Source organism: Argentina silus (genome assembly GCF_951799395.1).
Source record: "Argentina silus genome assembly, chromosome: 12".
NCBI classification, from domain to species: Eukaryota; Metazoa; Chordata; class Actinopteri; order Argentiniformes; family Argentinidae; genus Argentina; species Argentina silus.
The window spans coordinates 12,933,759-12,952,566 of NC_139666.1; the positions used below are offsets into that span (position 1 = coordinate 12,933,759).

The window sequence follows — 18,808 nt, forward strand, 5'->3', positions numbered from 1 at the left end:
TTACAGAGTTATTATAACTTGTATATCTTCTTGTGTCTATGGACCACGCTGGTAGCATGACATGAAATAAATAATTCATTCATTTGTTAATTAATTTAAATGCAAATGTGTTATTGTGAAAGGATGGATATGACCTTCAAACTGATTATGTTTGCTGTATGTTTGCTGCCATGCTTTAAAGTGTCTCCCAAAGAGTAAGAAGAACATCAATAAATTATAATTATTCATTAAGAATTTATATTGATTCAGTCCTGCATCTTGACACATGTATGAGAAAAAACAACATGCCCTCAAGAAAAAGGGAAGTGAACCAGAAGAACTTCCCCAATTCACTTATGGCCAACGCTTCTTACACAGACTGATTCAGTTTGATAGTGTAACCAGCTGCTTGCCAAACATAACTTTATCTGTGAGGGCATTTCGGGTTGGGCTTTATGTGCGATACAGTTGGGTGGAGAGGGGTTGAGTCATATCATGAGGGACCACAGCAATGCATGGCCCCCAATCAAAAGAACAACCAGACACATTATTCTATAGACTTTCCAAAGCTTACAAGGAATCAAAGAGAAACAATATGGTGAGTTTAATTCATTACCAAAATCAAACTGTTTTTGTAAGGATAAAGTATATGTCACAGATTTTTTACTTACATTTGTTTAAATATATTGCATTCCTTTCTGGCATTTAACGAACACACTGACAATTCGATTGATATTGAGCTAGTTTAGTCACATCTGGTACAGTATAAAGTGGCAAAACTGTGTAGAATTCTACAATACTATATGTTGGAGATTCAATTCCATTATATGCCTACTGTTATTGTGTATTTTTGTTGAGTTTATATTACTACTGTACAGCCATTTCATTTTGTCTAGCTATGTCAAATTTCATGACTAGATAACTGGTCATAAAATACTTGTGAGAAAATGTTTGAGATATACAGTTAGGTCCGGAAATATTTCAACAGTAACACAATTTTTATAATTTTGGCTCTGTACGCTACCACAATGAATTTGAAAGTAAACAGTTGAGATTCAATTGAAGTGCAGACTTTCAGCTTTAATTCAAGGGGTTGAACAAAAATATTGTATGAAACGTTTAGGAATTGCAACCGTTTTTATTCAGAGTCCCCTATTTTCAGGGGCTCAAATGTAATTGGAGAAATTAACATAATCATAAATAACGTGTTCATTTTTAATACTTTGTCGAGAATCCTTGTGGTTGATTCCACAGTATGTTTTGGGTCATTATCCATCTGTACTGTGAAGCGCTGTCCAATCAACTTTGCTGAATTTGGTTGAATCTGAGCAGACAGTATATCCCTAAACACTTCAGAATTCATCCAGCTGCTTCTGTCTTCTGTCACATTATCAATAAACACTAGTGATCCAGTGCCATTGGAAGCCATGCATGCCCATGCCATCACACTGCCTCCACCGTGTTTTATAGATGATGTGGTATGCTTCGAATCATGAGCAGTTCCAAGCCTTCTCCATACTTTTTTCCCCCCATCATTCTGGTACAGGTTGATCTTAGTCCAAACAATGCTGTTCCAGAACTGGGCTGGCTTTTTTAGATGTTTTTTGGCAGTCTAATCTGGCCTTTCTATTCGTGAGGCTTATGAATGGTTTGCACCTTGTGGTGAACCCTCTGTATTTGCTCTTGTGAAGTCTTCTCTTTATGGTAGACTTGGATAATGATATGCCTACCCCCTGGAGAGTGTTCTTCACTTGGCTGGATGTTGTGAAGTTTTTTTAAACTGTTGATTTGGACACTGCTAATGTTGCCAATATCTCTCTGATGGATTTGGTTGTTTTTGTAACCTAAGGATGGTCTATTTCACTTGCATTGAGAGCTCCTTTGACCACATGTTGTGCGTTCACAGCAACAGCTTCCAAATGCAAATGCCACACTTGGAATCAACTCAGACCTTTTACCTGCTTGATTGATAAAGAAATGACAAAGGAATAGCCCACACCTGTCCATGAAACAGCTTTTGAGTCAATTGTCCAATTACTTTTGGTCCCTTGAAAAAGAGGGGGCTACATATGAAAGAGCTGTAATTCCTAAACCCTTCCTCCAATTTGGATGCGAATACCTTCAAATTAAAGCTGAGTGTCTGCACTTTAAGCCCATATTCATATTCATATAACTGTAACTTGAATATGTTTTGATTAACAGCTAAAATAACAACAAATGTGTCAGAGTCCAAATATATTTATTATATATATTTATTAAATATAGTTATGGACCTAACTGTAATTGTCATAAAATGTCTGTGTAACCTTAGGCTATACAAAGCTTATGGCAACATTGTGTGATTGAGACGCTTTTATGGAAGCTAGCTGTCGATCATCATTACTTTAACGTCATATCATAAATGTATCATGTAGTCCTTACAAGTTTGTATACTTACAGGCTGCTACCACCTTCTGGTTCAAGTTGGCACCGTTGTTCCTGTTTTACACTGTGGTCCAACCTGCTGCATGTGCCTGGCTGTCACGGCACTTCCCATGTGATGTCCAGGTCAATATTACCAACACCACTGATGACATCATTTTCAATTGCAAAGGACGACAGCTGAAAGTGGTTCCTGATGGTATCACCAGGAACGCCACCATGCTAGACCTCTCAGAAAACAAAATTCTGAATGTATCTCTTGGTGCATTTTCTAATCTTGTGAACCTGACTCTCCTTAATCTCAACTGGTTGAATAGAGATCATCATCCAGTACAAATTGCTAAGCATGCCTTCACAAATCTGACAAGCTTGCAAGAACTACGGCTCAATGGCAATGGTCTGACTGAAGTCCCCACAAACCTTCCACCTAGATTAGAAATCCTCAAACTGGATAACAACAAAATCATTTCGTTAAAGAAAAATCTCTCTGCTATAATACATGTGAAGAAACTCTTCCTGTCCAAAAACTGCTATTTCTGGAATCCTTGTGGGGAAAGCTTTACTATTGGAAAAGACAGCTTCTCAGCATTGACTAACCTGCAGGTTTTGACTTTGGCTTATAACAATCTGACTCAAGTTCCAAAAGGACTGCCAAACTCTATACAAACATTAGAGCTTGGTTCTAATCAAATACAATACATTGCTGAGGATGATTTCCGTGAACTAACTCAGCTAAGAATCCTGAAACTACAGGGAAACTGCCCAAGATGTAAAAATGCTCCATATCCGTGTGTTCCCTGCCCTAATGTTTCACTGGAGATCCATCCTCGAGCATTTTCCAGCCTCAACCAATTGACAGAACTGCACTTAGGTGGAAACTCACTCCACATCATGAAGAGCTCTTTGTTTATGAATTTGACAAACCTCAAAAACCTGTTCCTCTCTTTCAATTATCTGTCAAATGCTATTGCTGAAGGGGGATTTTTGAGATATGTACCCTGTCTAGAGAGAATAGACCTTTCGTTCAATTATGATTATAATGCCTACCCTGAAACCCTGAAGCTTTCAAAATATTTCTCAAGTTTGGTGTCACTTAAAACACTGCATATAGCGGGTTTTGTTTTTAGGGAAATCCAATCAAGTACATTCAGCTCTCTTTATGGCCTTAGAAATCTGTCTACATTGAACTTGGGGACAAACTTCATTGTCCACTCGAATTCCACCATATTCAGCAAATTCACACACCTGAAACTAATATACCTTGCAGAAAACAGGCTGTATCCAGTTTCAGTGGCTGGTTCTCCAAGCCGTGGCTCAGGACGCAATCTAAGGTCGGTTTTGCACACTCCGTCTCTTACTGGGTACTATCCAAATACAAAGGACTTTTCTTACGAGTTGTCACACAGACTTGTGATGCCTGAGTGCTTTCAGTCTGGCCGTGTACTTGTCCTCAGTTCAAACAACCTGTTCTTTATTTCTCCAAAGCAATTTGAAGGCTATGGAGACATAGCATGTCTCAACCTATCAAGAAATGGATTTGCATCAGCACTGAATGGGACAGAGTTTAAAACATTACCAGATCTGAAATATCTGGACTTGTCCTATAATAAGATTGACCTAGCCTATGATAATGCTTTCAAGGAATTAGTGAAATTAGAAGTCTTAGACCTGAGCTACAATCCCCACTATTTTGAAGTGTCTGGAGTGACACATAATTTAAACTTTTTAAGAAATCTACCAGCTTTGAGAGTATTGAATATGAGTCACAATTCCATTTTTACATTAACCACCAAGGCGATGAGGAGCACATCTTTGAACGAGCTTCAATTCCGATCCAATAATTTAGGCAAATTATGGAAAGAGAGGGATGGAACATATAACAGCCTTTTCGAACAGCTTGAGAATTTGACCTTTCTAGATATATCTTTTAATAATATTGCAAAGATTCCAATCGAAGTCTATGAAAAGTTACCACACAACCTTGAGAAACTACATATAAGTCATAATTCACTCGCCGATTTCCAATGGGATGAACTGGCACGCTTCAAACAACTTCATCTTCTAGATTTAAGTTACAATGATTTAGAGCACGTGGCAATAAATATTTCTTACTTCTTAAACACAATTCAGATGCTTGACCTGAGCCACAATCACATTTCACAACTATCCAATGGATTTCTAAGGGGAGCTAAAAGCCTTCAGAATCTTGACCTTAGCTACAATGAATTGAATATCATCAACCAGACCACCTTCTTATCAGGACCTGATAATTACATGAAAACCTTGTGGTTGCAGGGTAACCCATTCCAGTGTACCTGCAATTTATTAGAGTTCATCCTTTGGATTGAGAACAATGATGTTGAGATCCCTAGACTGGCCACTGACGTGACCTGCAACATGCCAGAAAACAGAAGAGGTCAAGAAGTGATTTTCTTTGACATTAAAGAATGCATAAACGACAAAGAAGCCCTTGTATTTTACTTCCTATCAACTTCCTTTATTATTTTCACTATGTTCATGGCAATAACAACACATTTGTTTTATTGGGATGCCTCCTATATTATGTACTACCTGAAGGCTAAACTAAAGGGCTACCATTCTTTGAGGTCAACAGACAGTGTGTATGATGCCTTCATTACATATGACACCAGAGACCCGCAGGTGTCAGAATGGGTTTTGAACCACATGCGGGTGCAGCTAGAGGAGAAGGGAGAGACACACCTGCCTCTCTGTCTGGAGGAGCGAGACTGGGCCCCTGGTGTCCCTTTGATAGACAACCTCTCTCAGAGCATCCGACAGAGCCGCAAGACCGTCTTTGTTCTGACCGAGGCCTACGTGAGGACGGGGGCCTTCAGACTGGCTGTGTACCTGGCCCACCAGAGGCTTCTGGATGAGAACATAGATGTAATCGTGCTGTTGCTCCTGGAGCCAGTATTGCAGCACTCTCACTTCCTAAGTTTGCGGAGGAGGCTGTGTGGCAAGAGTATTCTGGAGTGGCCCAGGACCGCGGCTGCAGAGTCATGGTTCTGGCTACACCTGAGGAATGCAGTCAGAGTGGACAACGAAGTGATGTACAGCAAAATCTACTCCAGGTACTTCACCAACAAGTAGGGTGAGGGTGTCAGAACCTCAAGAGGAGCCACCTCAATTAGATCTCTCTGATAAAGTACTGTACAGTAGTTTTCTTCTGTCACTCCAACTCCAATCTCTTTTATGAGCTCTGATTCTGTCTATGTGAGTTTGTGTAAAGCTGTGTTGTAAACCAATATGGATGCTCTTGACATGCCTTCACCAATACCCAGCTGACTTGATATGTATGATGCTCCTCATGAAGTAGCTCTAATGCTAAACTATGTGTTATTGGTATTGTTCTGATTTAATGTACTGTTGCTACATTTTTCCAATGTTTTTGCCAATATATCTTTTGTAACAAGATCAATGATGTAAACATTACTATAATAATCCATAGGAAACATTGCAAAATCTAATATGAATAAATTATTTGATTACTGAGGAATTTTTTAATTGGTTGATGTTTTTTCCCACTACACATATTTGAACCTAGACCAGGTCTTTATGTATGTGTTTTGAGTCTTAATTTCAAGTACCTCATTTGACATTGCAGATGATTCGTACATTGTTTCTTTTTTTTGTGTCCCCCCTGACTTTCATGAGATAATAGGAAGTGTATCAGCCAAGTTCCTGTTTCTTTTGACTGACTTGGGGATGTGGAACGGTGACTATGCCAGTCCGTCAGTGGCAAAGGTTTACTATAATTCAGCCCCCTGAGATGTCATAACTGTACAGAGAATACGTTGAATTGATATTGTTGAATTATTATTCTAATGTCAAAATCACTATTTTTAAAGCAACACCAATATGATGCATTTCTTAGTTCAGACTCTCTATTCTTTGAGATCCAATCAAAGTAGCCTGGTCGTAAAAGATAATCTTCAATAACTCATAAATAATTTATATTGATTCAGTCTTGCATTTCGTGGAAAATGTACAGAGTGAGAAAAAACAACTTGCACTCAAGAAGGAGGGAAGTGAACCAAAATAACTTCCCCAATTTTCCGCGCAAATATTTCTCACCCATCTTGTAATCAGGACCAATCGGCTGCTTGCTAAACATTATGTGTGATCCGCAGAGGGGTTGAGTCATATCATGAGACCACACCACAGCAGGAATCGAAGAGAAACAATGGTAAGTTTAATTAATTACCAATATCAAAGCTGTTTTTGTAAGAATAAACTATGTTACAGTACTCCTTTTTTACTTCATTTTTTTTTACTATATTAGATTTTTGTATGGTATTAAGCAACACACTGACAATTCAATTGATATGTAGTAAAACCTAGTTTAGTCACATACGTTAGAATGTGGCAAAACTGTGTCGAATTCTATTGCAGAATCACTTACATTATAGTGTTATTGTGTATTTTTGATAAGTTTATATTACTACATTTCTAGCCATACATTGCACTGTTCATCTAATCTATTGTGACTGGTAATGGTCAGAAAAAGTGTGTGTACCCTTAGGCTATAAAAAGCTAATAGCCGCATAATAGGCATGATTGAGACACTCTTATGGAAGCTACTGTAGTTGTCTATCATCATTACTTTAACATCATATCACCAATTTATCATCAAGTCCTTACAAGTTTGTATACTTACAGGCTGCTACCACCTTCTGGTTCAAGTTGGCACCGTTGTTCCTGTTTTACACTGTGGTCCAACCTGCTGCATGTGCCCGGCTGTCACGGCAGTTCCCATGTGATGTCCAGGTCAATATTACCAACACCACTAATGACATCATTTTCAATTGCAAAGGACGACAGCTGAAAGTGGTTCCTGATGGTATCACCAGGAACGCCACCATGCTAGACCTCTCAGAAAACAAAATTCTGAATATATCTCTTGGTGCATTTTCTAATCTGGTGAACCTGACCCTCCTTAATCTCAACTGGTTGAATATTGAACTTCAGGATAATTATCCAGTAAACATCACTGAGGGTGCCTTCACAAATCTGACAAACCTGCAAGAACTACGGCTCAATGGCAATGGTCTAACTGTAGTCCCCAAAAACCTTCCACCTAGTTTGAAAATACTCGAACTGGATAACAATAAGATCATTTCAATTAACAACCTTTCTGCTATAAGACAGGTGAAGGAACTCTATCTATCAAAAAACTGCTATTTCTGGAATCCTTGTAGGGAAAGCTTTACTATTGGAAAAGACAGCTTCTCAGCATTGACTAACTTGCAGGTTTTGACTTTGGCTTATAACAATCTAACTCATGTTCCAAAAGGACTGCCAAACTCTATACAAACATTAGAGCTTGGTTCTAACCAAATACAATACATTGCTGAAGATGATTTTAGTGAACTAATCAATCTGAGGATCCTGAAACTACAGGGAAATTGCCCAAGATGTAACAATGCTCCATATCCTTGTCGTTCCTGTGATAATGTTTCACTGAAGATCCATCCTCAAGCATTTGCCGGCCTCATACAACTTATAGAACTGCACCTAGCTGGGAACTCCCTCAGTTTCATCAATGACTCTTGGTTTGAGAGTTTGACCAATCTTAGACACTTGTTCCTCTCTTACAATTTTTTGTCCAAAGCTATTGCCGAAGGGGCATTTTTGAAATATCTACCTTGTCTCGAAAAAATTGACCTGAATTTCAATTTTGATTTGAAGACCTACCCTGAAACTCTAAAGCTTTCAAGAAATTTCTCGAAATTAGTGTCACTTAAAACATTGCATTTAGAGGGTTTCGTTTTTAGGGAAATCCACTCAGATACACTCAAACCTCTTCAGGACCTTAAAAATCTGACAACGTTGAACTTTGGAACTAACTTCATTGTCCACTCGAATTCCACCATTTTCAGAAATTTCTCACATGTGAAACTAATATACCTTGCAGAAAACAGGCTGTATCCAGTTTCAGTGGCTGGTTCTCCAAGCCGTGGCTCAGGACGCAATCTAAGGTCGGTTTTGCACACTCCGTCTCTTACTGGGTACTATCCAAATACAAAGGACTTTTCTTACGAGTTGTCACACAGACTTGTGATGCCTGAGTGCTTTCAGTCTGGCCGTGTACTTGTCCTCAGTTCAAACAACCTGTTCTTTATTTCTCCAAAGCAATTTGAAGGCTATGGAGACATAGCATGTCTCAACCTATCAAGAAATGGATTTGCATCAGCACTGAATGGGACAGAGTTTAAAACATTACCAGACCTAAAATATCTGGACTTGTCCTATAACAAGATTGACCTAGCCTATGATAATGCTTTCAAGGAATTAGTGAAATTAGAAGTCTTAGACCTGAGCTACAATCCCCACTATTTTGAAGTGTCTGGAGTGACACATAATTTAAACTTTTTAAGAAATCTACCAGCTTTGAGAGTATTGAATATGAGTCACAATTCCATTTTTACATTAACCACCAAGGCGATGAGGAGCACATCTTTGAACGAGCTTCAATTCCGATACAATAATTTAGGCAAATTATGGAAAGAGGGGGATGGAACATATAACAGCCTTTTCGAACAGCTTGAGAATTTGACCTTTCTAGATATATCTTTTAATAATATTGCAAAGATTCCAATCGAAGTCTATGAAAAATTACCACACAACCTTGAGAAACTACATATAAGTCATAATTCACTCGCCGATTTCCAATGGGATGAACTGGCACGCTTCAAACAACTTCATCTTCTAGATTTAAGTTACAATGATTTAGAGCACGTGGCAATAAATATTTCTAACTTCACAATTCAGATGCTTGACCTGAGCCACAATCACATTTCACAACTATCCAATGGATTTCTATGGAGAGCTGAAAGCCTTCAGAATCTTGACCTTAGCTACAATGAATTAAGTATCATCAACCAGACCACCTTCTTATCAGGACCTGATAATTACATGAAAACCTTGTGGTTGCAGGGTAACCCATTCCAGTGTACCTGCAATTTATTAGAGTTCATCCTTTGGATTGAGAACAATGATGTTGAGATCCCTAGACTGGCCACTGACGTGACCTGCAACATGCCAGAAAACAGAAGAGGTCAAGAAGTGATTTTCTTTGACATTAAAGAATGCATAAACGACAAAGAAGCCCTTGTATTTTACTTCCTATCAACTTCCTTTATTATTTTCACTATGTTCATGGCAATAACAACACATTTGTTTTATTGGGATGCCTCCTATATTATGTACTACCTGAAGGCTAAACTAAAGGGCTACCATTCTTTGAGGTCAACAGACAGTGTGTATGATGCCTTCATTACATATGACACCAGAGACCCGCAGGTGTCAGAATGGGTTTTGAACCACATGCGGGTGCAGCTAGAGGAGAAGGGAGAGACACACCTGCCTCTCTGTCTGGAGGAGCGAGACTGGGCCCCTGGTGTCCCTTTGATAGACAACCTCTCTCAGAGCATCCGACAGAGCCGCAAGACCGTCTTTGTTCTGACCGAGGCCTACGTGAGGACGGGGGCCTTCAGACTGGCTGTGTACCTGGCCCACCAGAGGCTTCTGGATGAGAACATAGATGTAATCGTGCTGTTGCTCCTGGAGCCAGTATTGCAGCACTCTCACTTCCTAAGTTTGCGGAGGAGGCTGTGTGGCAAGAGTATTCTGGAGTGGCCCAGGACCGCGGCTGCAGAGTCATGGTTCTGGCTACACCTGAGGAATGCAGTCAGAGTGGACAACGAAGTGATGTACAGCAAAATCTACTCCAGGTACTTCACCAACAAGTAGGGTGAGGGTGTCAGAACCTCAAGAGGAGCCACCTCAATTAGATCTCTCTGATAAAGTACTGTACAGTAGTTTTCTTCTGTCACTCCAACTCCAATCGCTTTCATGAGCTCTGATTCTGTCTGTGCGAGTTTGTGTAAAGCTGTGTTGTGTGCACTGACCAATATGGATGCCGACATGCCTTCACTAATACCCAAACAACTTGATACGTTTAATGTGCTCCTCATACAGTAGCTCTAATGCTAAACTATGTATTGTATTGTTGGGATTGTTCTGATTGAATGTACTGTAGATACATTTGTTTGTTTTTGCCAATATGTTCAAATCTTTTGTAAGAAGATCACTGCAAAAACATGAGTATAATACTCCATCAGAAATGTTGCAATAAATCAATTGATGACAGGAATTTTTGGAACTGTTGACTTTTTTTCCACGACACAAAATTGAAGCTAGACCAGCTCTACAGCATATGAATATGTTTTGAATCTCAATTTCAAAATACTGTTTTTGTCAGTATTTTTCAATACTTCAAGACCAGAATGGATTTCAACATTTGACATTTCAGATGACTCAAACGTTGTTTTTCTTTTGCCATCTGTCTGTCATGAGATAATAGGAAGTGTGCCCATCATGTTCCTGTTTCATTTGACTGATTTGGGGAAGTCAGTCAGTCAAGGGCGTAAGAGACAGAGGCAACAGGGGGTCCCTCTGATAGTGAGGAATGTTTCGTACAGTGGCAGGGGGGTACTTAAAAATGTTTAATTTAATATATCCACATTCACAGGCACACCATTGTCTTACGGTAGATGTAGTGCGACTCCATCCACACTGATCTGTCTGATAACGCGCAAGACATTCGGTTGCGCTAGAATGACGATAGCCGACGTAAGACAATGCAGTCACACTGGTAATACAGTATGAATGGCCCTCAGACTGATAAGACAGTACAAGACTACTGTAAGTGCCTATGAAAGGCCCCCCTTAGCCTCAACTAGAAATAAGCATTTAAAAGCTGTTTCATTCTTATTATAATATCAAAAACAAACACACCATAATGGTGCATCTCTTTGTTCAGACTTTGTATATTCTATGAGATCCGATCAAAGTAGCCAGGTGTGGAAACTGTATTCCAATTTAATTTAACCCGAATGCAGACACAATTGAGAATGCTGATGGAAAACATTTTAGGACAAGGTGTGTCCACAAACATCTGCCATCAGATCTAGATCTAATCATGATCTGAAGACAGCAATATGCAACCTACAACACGACCATGTGTTGTGTTACTTTATAAATCCACATGATGTCGTTATTGGCACAATTTAAAAGACACTGAGTCGCTTCCGCTTACATGCAGTCAGTGAATGGCAATACCTTGTACAGAAATACATGAAATACCCGTGTTTGGTGTTTAAACTATTTGACAATTAGGCTCTATGACAATTCAAGACGACTCTTTTCTGCATTCATTTACTTACAAAGATAATCTTCTTGACTAAATTATCTACAAGAATGAAGGGACGTGACGTCACCTACTTTGCATATTGCGGGGTATAATACCCTTTGATTGAACTCAGCAACGCCACTTGTGTTCTGCGCCACAAAGATTGACTTACACTCATCATCAGTCCGAGTCTGGTAAGTCCTTGCACTTATTTTTCTGTGGGCATGTAAGGAAGTAAACTATTTGTACCTGAATATTTTCAAACATGTCGTGTAGATTTAGCAAAACCGCTGCAATGCCCTTTTGTGTCCTGAAACAGTTCGTGATGCTCGATTTTTATACATTGATTACTGAAGTACACTCAAATGTATTATTTTTTTCCATGGCCCTCTATCAATCATGTTCGAAATTGGGTCGAAGTCGTTCAGCTGCATATTGTTTGCTATCTGGATTACGATGTCGCTTTTACAATGTTACAAAAAAAAAAAGTCAAAATGCCCTTGGCTGTTGTAAGGGTTTGATATTTGTTACAATGTGAACGTGACAAAGCAACGGTGCAAATGTCTTTCTGTTGAAGGACGATGACCCATTTGCTTCAACCTGTCTTTGAGATGTTGCCAAGCAGGGCGGTGGTTACTCCGCCCAGTCGAAGAGAATGGCATAATGCTTCTAAAAAGTATATCGCCAAAACCGACACGTGCTTCTGGAATTAACGGCCTAATTAATGTAATTTATTTAGTTCTTGCTGTTATCGTTTATTGGCTCTAATTAGGATATTTCGGAAGCATACCAGGGCACGTTTTCCCTATGTGCGGATGGGGATTTTGCTCATACTTTGTCTCTTGTAGGTAGGGCTATTTTAATATGGTGTCTTTCAGAATTGATTATGATGGCAGTAGTGGACTACATACACTGAAGGTCTCTACTTCTGTAGCCTGTAGTTTAGATAAAATCATGTAATGTTAACAAGAAACTGAGCTCTGTTGCAACTGACATTGAAACCTATGAAGGCTTAATTGTTTTCCCTCTTCCTCTTTGGCCAGATCCCACAGTAAACATGTCTGACAAACCAGATTTGGCCGAAGTCTCCACCTTTGACAAGACCAAGCTGAAGAAGACTGAGACGCAGGAGAAAAACCCCTTGCCCTCCAAAGAAAGTAAGGTTTAAAAATTGTGTACAAAACCTGGCCAGTCATTGGACACTTGTCCAACACTGAAACAAGTCAAACCCTAATGCACCAACTTTGTTTTACAGCAATCGAACAGGAGAAGCAGGCGTCGTCATGAAGACTGAGCCGCCTCTATGCACTGTACATTCCACGAGCATTGCCTTCTTTTTCACCTCTTTTAGCTGTATAACTGTGTAAATTAAAATCTAAGTTGCATTGTGATTGGATGAAAGCAGATGACTCAACTCCACCCCCCACCCACCCCACTTCCCCTAGAATCCTAGATCCCCTTTTTACAGCAAGAATGAAAGAAGGCTACTGGCTAGCAGTGTGACTAAAGGATATGTTGCCTGTCCTGATGTTCCAACTCACTTCAGTTCTTGGTCACCTGTCCCTGTGTGCTTAAAACAATGTGTGATTGTCAAGGGAAGAGAGAGGGTGACTGATCAGCCCAGGGACCTACACTTCTGACATCTGAGTCTTTTATGGCTTCTGGCCACCTGTGAAATGCTTTAAAACCAAACAGTGTTTTGTTTGCTAATCTACTCAAATTGTTTTGTATAAGTTCAATTATTGGAATGCACAAGTTTGTTTTGATATGCAAATTAAAAAAATGAAACGTTTCACGGTCTGCCACAATTTATTTTCTGCTACTTAATACTGGAGAGCACCTGCAACATTTCAGAATTGCACTGTAGATTTGTCGGACATCAAATGGCATGATTTCATTGGATACAGTTAATGTAAGAAACATCAGGTACATTCACAACTAGATCTGACCTTTTTGAGTGTTCCTTTTGAAAATGGTACAGTAACTTAATTTTGTTCAATCTGAGGATTGTTCAGTACAACTGAAGTATACCAAGTAAACAGAAGAAACCATTTTTATGACACTGGAAAAACATCCAAATACCCCTAAATGTAGCAGCAAATAATTGGAACACAAGCAATGTTTTGCCAACTGCTGATGGTGGTTGACTGACACACTTGCGCACACTGTTCTAAGTGGATGAGCAGACATGGCCTCTGTCTGCAGCCTGCGCTGGCAGAGTGCACCCGCCAACTGACCTAGAAAAGCCTCCATGGCAATCCTCACTGTAACAGCTTAGCAGCAAGCTCCAGCAAAACAGTGTACTCCTTTGGAGTTGGTCTAGACTACAGACAGCAAAAGCCAATGAGATTTCTGGAGGGTTTCATAATTTGGTTTGACTGTAATTAGGCCAACTAACAACTGTCAGGTGGTTACAGTCGCTGAAATTGTCATGTTATTTGAAGATGACAGTGTTAATGTAGCCAATTTGGATGTTTGATGAAATGCTTAGACATGCTGAATGTATGGACATACAAGTAATATTTATGGCTTGAAAGCTGCTGGATTTACTGCATAGGTTACTATTAGGTTTACTGGTGATTTTAAATCACACCCATTTTAGCTGAGCTAACACCAGGTTTATAGTACATGTCAGGATAAGTGGATTGCGGTTAAGCTGGTTACTCTTAATGACATATTAATCCCATTGGATGTCGCTGAGATCCAGCCAAGTGTTTCTGTCGTCCCCATTCTTACTGTACACCATGACCTCATATAGCAGATCAATAGTGAGATCAAATCAAGCTTACAGGGGCCATGGGCACTTTCTTATGTCACAATTCTTAAGCGACACAAAATGTACGACTGTGACATACACTATGAAATATAGTTGCATTATCTAGAGAAAAGCTTATGCTTTGTTTAAGTTGGAAATATGCGCACATTATCAATCTCCCCTTAGTAATAAAACATACTCTGCCATTTGTACAGTATCTGCAATTGTTTGCCAGCATTTTCAAGGGTTTCAACTCGTGAACTCAAACAGATATTCTAGCCTTTGGTAATGGTGTTTACTCCCCATGGACATTGTCTATCCCCATTAAGCTCTTGTCCTGTTATCTAATCAACCCACCCAAGCATGACTCAGTCAGGCTAGAAGAAGAGCACATGTCTTACACTGACCTGGGCGTTTGTTGGATGAGTATATATCCTCTTTGGATAAGTCAGGCAGGCACATCTTAAAACTTGTCATCCCCTCCCCATTGCTACACAGAACCTCAGCACTAAATGGTGCAGTTTAGCACAGCACAGCATGGTGTAGCTTAGCCCATTCCAACCTAGCCCAGCCTAACTTGTCAAGGCCTGCTCAATCCAGCTCAGCCTGGCCTTACTAGTCAAGGCCTGCTTAGTAGCCTTGGCTTGCTCAGCCCAGCAGCCTTACCCAGCACAACTATGCCCAACTGAGTCAAGTCCAGGCAAGCCCAGCATAGCACAGCACAGCATGGCTTCCTTCCTCACAGCTGCATTAGGCCATTGTTCAGTCAGCTCAGAGTAGGAGCCCCCGCCCTCCCTCCCTCCCTCCCTCCCCACTCCGTCTCCAGCTGTGGCTGCAGCTACTTCAGACAGCCAGGTGACGTAGACACAACCAGATGCTCCCCCTCCTCTGTCATGGCAGCCTCTTACTCCCCAAACACTCCTCTGGGTGAGACAGTGTGGAAGAGGGAGTACAGTCTCCCTGTGCAAGCTATTACACACACACACACACACACACACACACAAACACACACACACACACACACACACACACACACACACACACACAAACACACACACACACACACACACACACACACACACACACACACACACACACACACACACACACACATACACATACACATACACACACACACACTCTCTGTGTGTGGGCACCAAGAGAAATGACCGTTGACTACATCATTGCAGCCTGATACAATACACTTTAATAGAGAGTTGGGAGACTTGTGCAGAGCAGTTGAGTACAATATCAGCTGTGATGCATTTGTCTGTCTATATGACACTCCATGTATACACACTCTATGGAGCAGGTGTATTTAATCAAGAAAACATGAGTACGATTTAGAGGAAATGTTGCAATTTAAAAATGAAAGTATAGCGGTATTGTGAATTCTCTCTCTCTCTCTCTTCTCTCTCTCTCTCTCTCACACACACACACACACACACACACACACACACACACACACACACACACACACACACACACACACACACACACACACACACTGAGCAGAGGAGACAGAGTGGGTTTTCTGTGTCTACTGTGGCTCCCCTGACAACCTAGTCAGTAATGAGGGGTGACAGCTACACAGTTGTTCTGCCTGAACCTAATAGAAGGTGACAGGCCCCGGCAAGCAACCTCTAGGTCATGTGCTCTAATGTACAGAAGAGACAGAGGAACAGAGCCACAGGACAAAGCCAACACAGGTGCAGGTGCAGCTTCAGTACTGTAGGGAAATATCACAGGGCATATGAGTTTGAACTTTGAACTCTCTGTGTGATTGAATAGGTTCAGTCGTAGTAGGTAGGAAGATGTCTTTCCCATGCCGCCAGGTCATCTAGGCCTTACTGTAGTTGAGGATTCTGACTGCTATGACTATTCAACATTGGCGGGAAAACATTGAGAGACAGTGTGTGGGCTATATGAACACACAGGGGAAAAAAGCACTGTATTGAGAACTTTTGGTCAACAGACTTTTTCTATTGCAAGATTATGGCTGAGCATTGCATTATGGAAAGTGTTTTTGCTGGGTTTAAGAGCTTAACTTGTTTTATGTGCCCTCTTTTCTCAGTTGTGTTCATTTAGTTTTAGAGGAGAAGAGGGTTAGCTTTTTCCGCTTTAAGTCAGGGGCACAAGACAAATGAGCATTGGCTTTGCTGTGGGAGCACTCTGCCAGTCTGAGTGCCCTGGCCAGCTGCCAACTGAAGGTGTGAGTGTGTAGCAACGCTAGGCTAGGCTTATCGAAAGACATGAGGGCCTGTGTGTCTGATGACTATTTTGTGTCCTACCCCCTCTGTGCAGGGGCTGCAGCTGCATCTTTTCACCCTGTGTGTGTGTGTGTGTGTGTGTGTGTGTGTGTGTGTGTGTGTGTGTGTGTGTGTGTGTGTGTGTGTGTGTGTGTGTGTGTGTGTGTGTGTGTGTGTGTGTGTGTGTGTGTGTGTGTGTGTGTGTTATGTAACTGACTTCCAGGCCTGTATAGTGCATCCACAGGCAATAACAGCTGCGCTGAAATGACAACAATGGGCTCTGCTAAGGGAAGGGCACAAGTTCGCATGCATCATTTTGATTCCCAGGCCTCGTTTAATCCAGATTCATTTTCTATTCAGAAAGTGAACATGGGGGTTATTTATTTTTTATTTGCTTTATTGTGAGAATTACAATGGCACTCACAGTAAAAATCTCCCCTACAATGCCTGGAAGCGCCACACTAACAAGAAACTGTAAAGACAGAAACAATTTGACATACAGTAGTACTGTGCATGTACTGCAATAGAATGCAAAGTTAGGTTTTTGTTTTCTTTTAACGTAAAATCTTAATTGAGGGACATAACATATCTTTATTTGAACAGACATAGTGACAGTGGGTACAGTACCTAGGATTCAGAGAACCCTCTGTACACTCCTCCTCCAGCTGGCTCGATCTGGGTTATCAGAGTCAGGCTGGGGGATGTTCAATCATACTGGACTGTTCTTACTGTATATAATGTTTCAGATGTCTATTTTATTTTATAATTCTATTGTCACTTTATTTTGTTGTTGTTAGTGATGTGAGCTGCTGTAACGCCTTAATTTCCCCTCAGGGATCAATAAAGTACCTATCTATCTATAACATTTCTAAAAACCTGTTTTGGCTTTGTCATTATGGGGTATTGTGTGTAGATTGATGAGGGAAAAATGTATTTCATCCATTTTAGAATAAGGCTGTAACATAACAAAATGTGGAAAAAGTTAAGGGGTCTGAATACTTTCCGAATGCACTGTATCTATCTGAAGCTGTTGAACGGTCACACATCTGTGATGCCAACCCCCTCCCCCTCCCTCTCTATGTGTGGTCCAGTCACACAAAAACTCTTCAGTGTCCTAACACAATGTGTGGATACAGTGGCTGAGAGGGCATGCCAGTCTATGCCACACACCCTAGGGGCAAGGCGCTACCACGCCAGCCAAGGACGCTGCCACCCTTCTGTTCTCTCATTACCACTAATGAAGTAACCGTCTACTCTGTTAACCAATGATGTATATAAACACATGTATGGTGTCCCAAGGAGAGCATTCCCAAATCTGCCACTATGTTTTCAAATTGCCCATGTCAATGGTGAAGAACTACAGTATCAGGCTATGACCCTACTCTTTCGTACTTGCCATTGACTTATGTCATTCTTATCAAACTTTTGGAGATTCTAACTATCCCTGTGCCCCCAAGTCAAATTAGTGTAGAATTGATTAGTATTGTCCCATTCTGGAGGCAAACACCTGTTTCATCTACAGTATGTATTTTGGCATGATTGGAATAGTGTGACTCACTTCATTCAGATGAACAGAGGCGCAGGGTTTTTAGTGAGCAACATACCCCAGAATATCCATTGTTACGCTCCAGCCCACCACAATGATAAATACAGTTAAAATGCATTCATCCATTGAACTACATCCACGGAAGCCTAATCTGTTGTTTTGTTTGACTGATAGGGCTTTAGATTGAAAGGCTGTTGTAATCTCTCTTGTGCCCAATCTGTGTCTCCACTGACGTTACCATGGGCTTCTGTGAAGCGTAATGCCATTATGGCGTCTCCACAGTGATGAGGAGACGGTTGACCAGAGAAAGGGATGCAAATGGCGAGCACACTGAGTGGTGATTGTGATGTATTTGGCCCAGAGCGCCAGGAGGCCATCTGCCAGTGTTGTGACGGGCAGCTCTCTGGACCGACTGGCTGGGGACTGCAACTCTCTGGGAGGAACACAGATGCCTTTGAGTCCCTGCCTCATCCTCATGATGGCCTGAGTGTCAATCTAATAAAGGGCTTCAGGAGTCAGACCACAATGACGTTGCGGGATCTAACTATCTATACTATCCCATAATGCAGTCCTACTGTCTTATCCATGATTATTTCCACAGAATTAGCTGCGTAGTTATTATGCAAGAGTAACATAAGCTAAAT

The 18,808-nt window shown here is 40.8% G+C and overlaps 3 protein-coding genes across 3 annotated transcripts; all 3 read left to right on the forward strand.

Annotated features, from left to right (window-relative positions):
* The first annotated feature begins 517 nt into the window (after positions 1–517).
* LOC310813299 (toll-like receptor 8) lies at positions 518–5,832 on the forward strand. The gene is made up of 2 exons (XM_083682186.1): positions 518–577; positions 2,419–5,832. Exons 1-2 carry the CDS (start codon positions 575–577, stop codon positions 5,509–5,511), a joined length of 3,096 nt encoding a protein of 1,031 aa, XP_083538312.1. The 5' UTR covers positions 518–574; the 3' UTR covers positions 5,512–5,832.
* A 1,449-nt stretch (positions 5,833–7,281) lies between these two features.
* On the forward strand, positions 7,282–10,563 carry tlr8a (toll-like receptor 8a; the record flags this gene model as incomplete). The annotated part of the gene is made up of 1 exon (XM_083682123.1): positions 7,282–10,563. The coding sequence occupies one exon, from the start codon at positions 7,282–7,284 to the stop codon at positions 10,171–10,173; it is 2,892 nt and encodes a 963-aa protein (XP_083538249.1). The 3' UTR covers positions 10,174–10,563.
* Positions 10,564–11,659: 1,096 nt separating this feature from the next.
* On the forward strand, positions 11,660–13,406 carry tmsb4x (thymosin beta 4 X-linked). The gene is made up of 3 exons (XM_083682499.1): positions 11,660–11,808; positions 12,658–12,771; positions 12,870–13,406. The coding sequence occupies exons 2-3, from the start codon at positions 12,672–12,674 to the stop codon at positions 12,899–12,901; spliced, it is 132 nt and encodes a 43-aa protein (XP_083538625.1). The 5' UTR covers positions 11,660–11,808; positions 12,658–12,671; the 3' UTR covers positions 12,902–13,406.
* The last annotated feature ends 5,402 nt before the right edge of the window (positions 13,407–18,808 follow it).